At 33.2% G+C, this 10,234-nt stretch overlaps 1 protein-coding gene across 1 annotated transcript; it reads right to left on the bottom strand.

Moving 5' to 3' along the window:
• On the bottom strand, nucleotides 3,881–9,916 carry LOC109225957. Its single transcript, XM_019390765.1, has 2 exons — nucleotides 9,302–9,916; nucleotides 3,881–4,605 (listed from the first exon to the last, which is right to left on the bottom strand). The coding sequence occupies exons 1-2, from the start codon at nucleotides 9,735–9,737 to the stop codon at nucleotides 4,061–4,063; spliced, it is 981 nt and encodes a 326-aa protein (XP_019246310.1). The 5' UTR covers nucleotides 9,738–9,916; the 3' UTR covers nucleotides 3,881–4,060.

Genomic DNA, 10,234 nt, shown 5'->3' with positions numbered 1-10,234 from the left:
GAGATAGATATGAAGAAGAAGATACGGGATATTGTTCTTCAACTACATATCAAAGGACAACAGAAGATAAAATGAAAGAAGCTTTTAGAAAGAGTGAATAGTTTTCCTCTATGGCTAAGTGTAGTAGAGGAACTATTAAGTTTGTAAATGTTTTTTTTCTGGCTATTTTGATGTTTTTTTTAGTCTAACTCTTTAGTCCAAAGGAGTTAGAGGTGCTCTAAATTTTGTTAATGGTTAAATAAAAGTTTTGATATTTGACCCAAAAAAAAAGATACCATATTGATTTTTATATTTAATTATTAAATTCGCTTAACCTTGTAAGTATACATTAACGAAAAATTATTGTCAGATGATTAAAAAAATAATTATCATGTGTTATTGACAAATTCTACCGTAAAAGTATTTTAATAGATCATATGTTGTCAATTTTTTTAATTTTTACTAAACGTATATTTACTTATAAAAATTTTAACAAAGTAAGATTGAAATAATATTCACGTAACAAAAAAATCCGAAAAAACCCGACAAAACCGAACCAATCCAACCCGATATAGTTGGTTTGCTTTGGTTTTAATAAAAATCGGACCAACCCGGCCCATGTACTCCCCTTGTTTGGATGGTTGTTTCGTATTGTATCGTTATTTTAAATATAATATTTATATATAGTATTATATCATTAAATCTATTATTACATAACGATGAAAAGACTCCTTTTACGTAACAAACGATTTGGTGTGATCGCGTTGTTACCTTATTTTTTTCTCATCTTGGTCTTACTCTAATTTTGGACCCGTTTGCCCATAAAGAAAGATGAGAAAACTACCCTCTATAACCCCTCAAAAATTTAATAGTCCATATTTTTGTTCACTGACAGAAAATGGCCCTCCGCCCAAACATATTACATCTAATAGCCCGAAATATCTATTTTGTATATTTTTTGTATAGAGACAGTCTATTTTGTATATTTGTTGTATGGTGACAGTCTATTTTGTATGTTTTTGTATAGTGACAGTCTGTCTTGTATATTTTTTATATAGTGACGGACTATTATATATAAATTGTACACTAACAGTCTATTTTGCATATTTGTGTATAGTGACAGTCTATTTTGTATATATATTTTTATATAGTGACAGTCTATTTAGTACATTTTTTGTATAATGAAAGTTTATTTGTATATATTTTATATAGTGACAGTCTATTTTGTATATATTTTGTGTATTAAAGACTATGCATGAGATATAAAATTAAAGAGAATTGAGACCTAAAGTTAGAAGATATGATCCTATTACCCCGAACCCCTTCATTCTTTTCAAAACAGTGAGCATTAAACACAATTAGTAATTGAAATAATAGTCAGACAACAAATTACCTCATTAAAACTGAAATTAATTCACATGCAAGCATAAATAAAGCAAAACAGAACACTTCATTGATGTAAATACAATCTACTAAGCACATTAATTTCTTCGTTGCACCAATTTAACGTAACTGCACTACTTACGTTAATCCTAAAGCCACATAAACTAAAAACCCACCTAAAAAGTAAAATATGACAGGAAAAAAAAGTCAGATCTAATTAGATGTTAACGAGAGATGTATCGTAATTATTAGGTTCAGAAAAAATGGGTGCAACTGCAATGAGCTTCTTTCTCCGAAGGCAGCAAGGGCAGTGATTCGCAATCTTCAAATTGTAACAAGAAATTAACCCCTCTATGGTTGGTGCTAGGAGGTCTGTTCTGAATTGGGTATTTGCTGGCACATTGCAATTGGAGATTGAGCATCGTTTGGTCTTGATTTAACAGTGATTTTGGAGTTCCTGAGTTATGCCAACGCTCCTGGCTTTAAGCATGTATAATACAACGACATTGAAGATCTCAAATTCCTGCTTCTTATCATAGATTTCATTTTTCTATTTTGGAACTTGAGTTGGAATTGGAGAAGAGCGGTTTTTGGATGAAAGACGGAAGTGTGTAAAGATGGGGTTTGAAATATAAGGAAGGACCGTGTATCCGTGATAGTTGGTTCGGTGGCTAGCCTTTTAACTAGTTTTGGGCTATAAATGCATACTGCAATTTTGTGGCTAGCGACTGATATTAGTTTCTAGCCGCTGGACATAAATGAAGCTTGCTAAAAAAAGATTCCTTTCTCGAAAATTTTGTCATTTTTATTCGAAATCAGAGTTTGGCCATGAAATATTCGATTTTCACTTGAAGATGAATTTCGGAATTTTTCGAAAATTTGAAAAACTCCACGAAGCTATTTTTCAAATTTTTTACTTCATATCACTCACAAAAATTCAAAATCAGCCCAAAATTATTTTCATGTCCAAACACAACTGTAATTTTCAAATACCATTTTCACTTGAAAAAAAAATCATTTTTTTCCAGAATTTTACGGTTGTTATGTCCAAATGCCCACTTATTTTACTCTTCATCCTATCTTTTCAATAATTATTCGACCTCATATTCTAGTTTTTCTTTGTAATATTGTAGGTCTATTCTTCAAATTTTTGGTGTGTGACATTATAAAACGATAAAAAAAGATACAATCTATCTAAACATTCTATAGACTAATACTTGATTTTTTTTGAAAAGGGAGTGTGTGCGAGTTGTTTATTTCAAGAATAGGCTGGACCACCCAGCTGTACCCTTTTCCGTTATAACTAGGAAAGAGAGGTGCATGATCTCGCGAATTACTTCTGAATAAATTCAGAAATTATATGTAAGAACCATAGCATTTCGCGATTCATTGATAAATTGATTTTGATTCTCTATTAACCAATAATGTGGAACTATTAACATGGTTAAAACAAACTGTTTGAAGTCTAGACACAGCATGGTACTCTTTCTACCACTATGTTAATAATAGAGTAAGATACGATATAATAAGAAACGTAACAACCAAAAAAATCTTCTCTTTTTTTTTAAGAAAGAAATCAGTTGGTAGTTGGGAGTAGGGGTGTTCATGGTTCGGTTTGGATCGGTTTTTCCCTAAAAAGCAACCAAACCAAGTAAGTCAGTTTTTCAAATATTAGAACCAAACCAAACCAATTAAGTCGGTTTTTCTCGATTCGGTTTATGTCGGTTTTTCGGTTTTTTCGGTTATTTATCGGTTTTTTCTTAAATATAAGACATACACTACCAAACACATATTCCGGCGACCACACTTTCAATGTAACACTATCAAATCAATTGTCCTTTGAGAAATCTATTATTTACCAAGATATATTGATGATAATTGAATCAAATAGTGATGAATAATTTAAGGACTCAATTAAAAATATGTTATTTTTAACACGAAATGGATTCTTACACTAAACAAAAGAAAACTACCAATCGAACTAGAATGTCAAGGTAAAGAACTATATTAAAAGTGCAAACTATTAACATTTACCATAAACTTTTTGAAACTTTGTATAACAATATACATATTTATAGGTGTAATAATAAATTTGAAATAGCTACTCCTATAGTTTGGTTCGGTTTTTTTTCTGATTAAAACCAAAACCAAACCAAATTTGATGGGTTTTTAAAATTCAAAACCAAAACCAAACCAAACCAAAAAGTATCGGTTTTTTTGATCGATTTGGTTTGGTTTTCGGTTTGGTTCGGTTTTTCGGGTTTTTATGAACACCCCTAGTTGGGAGCTTTCATTCTTCATTCATAGAATTCCAATATCCTTCGGACACTTAAAATTGGCATTTATGACCAAACAACTTATGAAACAGATTTAAAAAGAAAAGGCGCGTTATTCAATGAAGAAAAGGATAGGAAAAAGAGTGAGACATCCTTTTTGTTTGTTTGTTTTGCTTTAGGTATTAAAGCGACGAGACTTGCGGAATAATAAGACATGTAATAAAGAATAGGAAGATTTCGTGTGCGGCATTTGAATTGTTGCAACTAAGTGATGCTGTAATAAAATAAATGCGGTGTATTCTACAAAATAAGATTGATAGTTCTTGCCTGAGGTCCATAATCAGTAGCTGGAAATTACCTCGTAAAAAGTTTACTCTCACACACAAATTAAAAAGGATGGCTTGAGTTTGTGGTTGGCAAAATTAAGCAGAAAAAACAGCCTCAACAAGAACATGTTTTTTCCTAGGGTATCCCAAACCAATCATATGGTTAAGATAAACAGTCCCTTCCTTCACAGTTGCTGCTGTAGTTAAACGATGAATAGCCCCTTTGGCCTTCCCCACAATACTACAACTCTCCCAATCATCAGAACTCTCAACTAACCTCGTTGGATTTCCAGCAACGACTAGCTTTGTCGAAGACAACAGTTCTATGCCATCACCAAATTTCAATGATCCACCATTTATCTTCACTAGCTTTACTTCGTCATGCTTTGCTATTTCAATCTTGTACAAATTGCCCGAGAATGTATGAGCCACCAGTAAGTATCCATTTGGATGATAAACTATTCCATTTAGTCCAACTAGCTTATTGTACCACTCTTTAGGAGTAAATATGGGGTTCTTGATTGTATATTTAAGTTCTCCATTCACGCCCACCTTCCATATCTTATTTGCTTTGGCATCTGTAATGTATGCATTTCCCTCTGTATCGACCACCACATCATCCGCAAATGCTTTCTCATCCTCTGCAGGTTTGGTTATAGCATCAGTACAGTAGAAAGAAAACTCAAATTAAAGGTGGACCTAGGATGAGTTCAACTGAACCAATTGTTTTAGGCTTGAACTATGTATGCATATGCAAAACAATAAAATGTACTATTTTGTACTTGGTGACTCAATCTTGAATTTACCTCTGTAAGAAATGATGTTACATGAGCATATCTTGAAAATTAAATGAAGTACTTGAACACTAAGACCTGGATACGTGGAAACAATCATTTGACTAACAATTGCGAAGAGATGCCAGCTTTCAGTGCCTAGTTAGTTTATTGTTAACCATTTTTATTGTCCTAGCTCACTTCCAGTGATATCTAAGTCTACTTACGATTTTAAAATCTTAAACATCTGCTTATGGCTGAGGCTGAACAGTTGGCCAAAATGAAACTCGCAAAGCTGTACAAGAACAGATAAGAATACACAAATCACTACAGGTCATTAAGTGGTACAAACTATGTTAAAACTCCAACACTCAAAACTCAAGGGGATTAGCTGTCTCAACAGGGCATATTCTCTGTTTTATCACATGCAAACACAAAGCTGCACTACGTCTGAAGTTTCTATTTCTTCTTTTCCTGGAAGAATATTACTAGAATTTTAATAGGGTAAAACTTTGAATAATATAACAGAAACAAAGTTCTCTAATACAAAAGATATTGTTAAATAAGCTTCTTGTTTTTGTACCTTCGGGGACATCCCATAAAATATGAATGTTTCTTTAACAATTGAACTTTCAAATAATGAGGGGCCATCAGCCGTACAACTAGAAAGAAGTTCCACAATGCAATTAAAGAAAGAAAGGCCCACTTTTGAAGCTTTTAAGGCAAAGATTAAAACATTAAGAGTGAATTTGGAGAAAAAAATAGCAACAAATGTTTCTTATTTTTCTAAAATTCAAATATTGGAACAAATATAATTATTTTTCCTAAACGACTAATATTTCAAACAAGAGAAATAATTTACGGTAACCAACAAGGGTTGTGGTGGAGTGGTAAGTACTCCTTCATCCTTAACCAGAGATCTCGGGTTCGAATGCCTGAGTATGGAGTCGCCTTTGTTAGGATCTTTACCCCAATGTGGGACTTCCCGGCCTCAAATGGGATTTTGTCGGGCCCCAATGTATGGGTACCGGATATCGGATACCAGATGGAAAACAAAAAAAAGAAGAAAGAATTACGCTTTTAATCACTTGGCACAGCAACCCAACTAAAAATGACCCATGTTTGAAGCTTTTACCCGGTTTGGCCCAAGTTGTATATATCTTGAAAGAAACTTTTCAATCTTTAGCCCATTATTAAAGACATACTTCTAGGGTTTTTTTCTTTTCTTCTTTATTCTTTCCCAGCATACTCAATTTCTCTTCACTCGCCTCTCTCTTCCTTCTCCCTAAAAATTACAGAATTTTTTTGTACACACTCGTGATAATCTTCCCATTCTATGTTAATTAGATTTAGATTTTTGAGTTAATTGACAAAAAAAGGTTAAGGAACCTCAATAAAATTTGGCATATCAGTCCAAATCAGATCTTGCCTAAAAGAGCATCTCCGGCGACCTCGTCTCATATTTTCTTATTTCTCTTAGTTTTTGTTTCATCCTTTGCTACTGGTGAAGCCCAGATTTAATGCCAAAACCTCGCCGGAAAAATTCAACACCAGCAACCACCGAAAACTGTAATGTGGTGATGGACAGAAGGTGTTTTCTGGTGTAAACTTGTATAGGTAGTGTTTATACAAACTTATACAATATTGTATAAATATGTATAAGTATGTATATATGCGTACAATGTTGTATAAATTAGATATATTTTTAATGTATAAATGTGTATATACATTGTACGTGTATAGTAGGCTCCATGGATGTTTGACACTTTCTTCTTTTCTTCTTCTTTGTCTTATTTTTCTGATATACATTATTAGAGATTGTATATACAAGTTTATACAAAGTTATACATCATTATACATGTAATGCACATGTGTAGTTAAATCTAAAATTAAGATTTTATATGTTCAATCTATGTATAAATCGACTTTTCTTGTTGATTTATTGGCAAAATCATGAACGTGCAATAATTTTTTCAATTTTTATTTTTTATTTATGCTATTTGGAAGTTGGAAAAAAAAAAAGAAAACTTAAGGTTTTCAAGTTGCATTATATGTGAATTTGAATTTTTTGTAGCTGGAATAGGAATATATACAAACTTGGGGAAGAAGAACAAAAAATTATTGAATTTTCGTGCTTGAAGATCTGCAGAATGAAAAAAGAAAGAAAAAAATGCTTATTTTTCAAACGTTGGCCTATTGTTAATGGGCTACAGATTTGCAAAGTTGTAACTCGGTTATTCTGCTGCAATGTATGTAGGTGAACTGTATTTTTGTGTAATTCTCCCAATAATTTAAGGTTAAAGATAATGTCCACATGGGCAGGGTTGACTTGTGGTAAAAATAACTTTTGGAAATAGAAGTACCAAGTCTTAAGTGCTTTCCTACCCACCGAAAATTAAGATATTAATTACGGAAGAAATCTTGTGCCTTTATTAGCCGAACAAAGTGGAGTCACAACTGAAAACACATCAACGAATTAGGCCGTAAGTGCTTTCTTACTGGCGTTTAGAAAATATTGGTAAAGGAAGAAGTAGAAGTAGTTAAGGTCCCATTTTTTTTTTTTTTTTTTAAGATTAAGACGTCTGAATTTGAATACACATCTAAATATATTAAGATGTGTATTAAGATTTGAATACTAAAAATTAAGACTATTTGATTTTTAATATCTGAATGTACAAAATTTATCTTTATTTGAAAAATAATAAACATAAAATTTAAATGAAATACTAACTAATCTAATATTCTATCAATAAAATATATAGTTTTTAAAATATGATAGTTGTTGGTGGTGATGGCTAACGGGTGAACGCCGACTAGATGCGGTGGTTGGTGGTAGTTTTGGGTGATGATGGTGGTTCATGCTAGTAGCTAGTAGTGATTGGAAATGGTGGCGATTATGATTTAGGATGGTGGTGGTGGGTGGTGAAAGTTAATAATAGCGGGTTGTGGTTTGTGATTGAGGAAGGTGAAGGTAGGTTATAATGATAGGCGGTGCTGGCTGTGGTTGTTGATGGTAATGGGTGGTTAGTTGTGGTAGTTGAGGTGGATAAGTGTTGATTGTGGGTGAGAATGATGGTGGTCGGAGTGGTGAGGATGGTAGGTGGTGATGGTCGATAATGGTGGCGGCTATGATTGAGGATGATGGTGGCGTGGTGGTGGTGGTGGTGGTTGAGTATGGTGGGCGGTGGTGGCATGGTGATAGTTGATAATGGTAGGCGGTGGCGGCGGTTAATAGTGAATATGCGATAGCATCTTAATGAAATTAGCCTCTGTTATAGATTTTAATCATACAGACCTATTCAGACCCATTGAGTGGTTGTGAAGTAAAAAAAACAAACACACTTAATGATTAAGATCTGAATAAATTTAGATTCAGACTTTAAAAATAAATGCACTTAATATCTGAGATCCGAATGATTAAGATTCAAACCTCCATTAAGTGCAAACAAATGAGGCCTTAGTGTGTCTTAATTAGCAAAGAAAATGGTCTATACATAAACCCAAATACACACCAATATTTTCAAATGTTTCCTGCTTATTCATTCACAGCATAGTACAACAATTTGGCTAATAATACTAATTTTCAAAAATGATTTTCCACAAAAATAATTATGTCTCCAACAACACATAAATACGTAATTTTGTGCTATTTTATATAGTATAAATGTATAATTACCATTTAAGAAGTCAACTATTTTCTTCGACTATAACTTCTTTTAATTATATTTGAATGTATAGTAGTACTTTTTAAAATATTTCTAATTATAAGTTTTATAAAAAAAATAGGTCTCCAAGCTACACTTCGTTATACAAGGAGAATAATATTTTTTTTTGATATACTCCCTCTGTTTACTTTACTTTGCATGTATACTAAAAATAGATTTTCATTTCTACTTGCTATTTTATACCCACAGTATTTATTTCTCATTTCAAATTATTTTTTCAAATCCAATAAAATATATATCAATTAATATGGGTATTATGATAAATTATGCACTTCATTTATTATTTCTTAAGGGCTGAAAAGTAAAAATGAACGAAGGAAGTATATAGATTCGCGCCGTCGAGTGATGGGTCATCTGCCGTTATTTCTTTTCCTTTTTTTAATAGTGACAAAAGCATAGGCCAAATACAATCTCAAGAATCTCGAGGCAAAATGTCGCCAACAGAGCTAAATGATTGTAGAAAAGATGCAAATCAAAAACAAAAACTATGGAATTACAAACTATTTTTACTATACCAATTTGTTCTCGTGAGCTCTATTTTTATTTGAGGTTTTAAACTTCGTTACGTTTGCCAGAAAAAAAAGTCGCCATCCCATCTTAACAGATCATTTCTTCGTTCCTTTCTAATATATGACACTTTCAAAATACTAATTGTCACAGGTTTAATCAAAATGATTAGGTTTATTATATTAAGAGAAATCTTAATATGTTGAAATAATTATTTGCCCAAAAATACAACAAGACGGAGTATTAAACCTGACTATATTTGGCGTGCGGCAATTATTAATTATGAAAAGAACACAGAGTACTATAAATAATTAATGTAACAGGGGGACTACCTGGCCCACTAAGTTTGGTGAGAAAAATCCGGTTCCACGACGTCAAATCATAGGCAGCCAAAGCGCTATAGCGATTGCCAAATACATTAGCTACAGCAACCAGAACCCGGTTCCTTTCCCGGTCTATAGCTAAACCGAGCGACGCATTGCCGGTCAAGTCAACGTCCTTCACGACCGGAATTTCCTGTAACACGTTACCCGGAGAGTAGTCGGCATCGACCGGAATCACACCTAAACCACCTTCAAAGAAGCTGACAATGAACCGGCGGTTTAAATCGTCCCATTTGGCACACTCACGTAACCAGCCGGTGCTGTGGTAATGATAGACGTGGGTTGCGGGGGCGGAATTTTCGAGGTGGATGATGAAAGCAGTAGGAATTGCTGATACGAAAAAGAGGAGTAGAAAGAATTTGGTTGAACAGAAGAAAGAAGCCATGTTAAGAGTGTTTTTTTAGTGGAGAAGAGAAAAAGACGGTATTTTGAGTGTCGTTTATAAGGTGAGTGTGCGTACAAAGGTAGGTGACGATTAGAAAGAATATAAAGGGATACCGATGAGAAATGGGACGAGAGAAAGGCCAAGATTCAACATGGGGCCGGTTGGCTTTCTTGTGATTTGGGTTTAAATTCAAGATATAGGGGGTGAAATTTAAAAATAGCCAGATTTACAAGTGATCGTTCAAAAATAGCCCAGTTTCAAAAGTAATCGAAATTTAGTCACTTTTCATGTAAAGATAAATCTGAGCGAAAACACTGTTCAAAACCCGAAAAATATGCCAATATATTATGCTGGAGTTCCAGCATATTATACTGGAGTTCCAAGATAAGTATGCTGGAACTCAAGCATAATATGATAGAGTTCCAGCATAAGTATACTAGAACTCCAGCATAATATATTGGAGTTCCAGCAAGTATACAAGTCCAGTATAATATGCT

The sequence above is a fragment of the Nicotiana attenuata genome, chromosome 1 (assembly GCF_001879085.1).
Source record: "Nicotiana attenuata strain UT chromosome 1, NIATTr2, whole genome shotgun sequence".
In the NCBI taxonomy this organism is placed as follows: domain Eukaryota; kingdom Viridiplantae; phylum Streptophyta; class Magnoliopsida; order Solanales; family Solanaceae; genus Nicotiana; species Nicotiana attenuata.
This window is presented reverse-complemented; position numbering and strand designations above follow the sequence as displayed.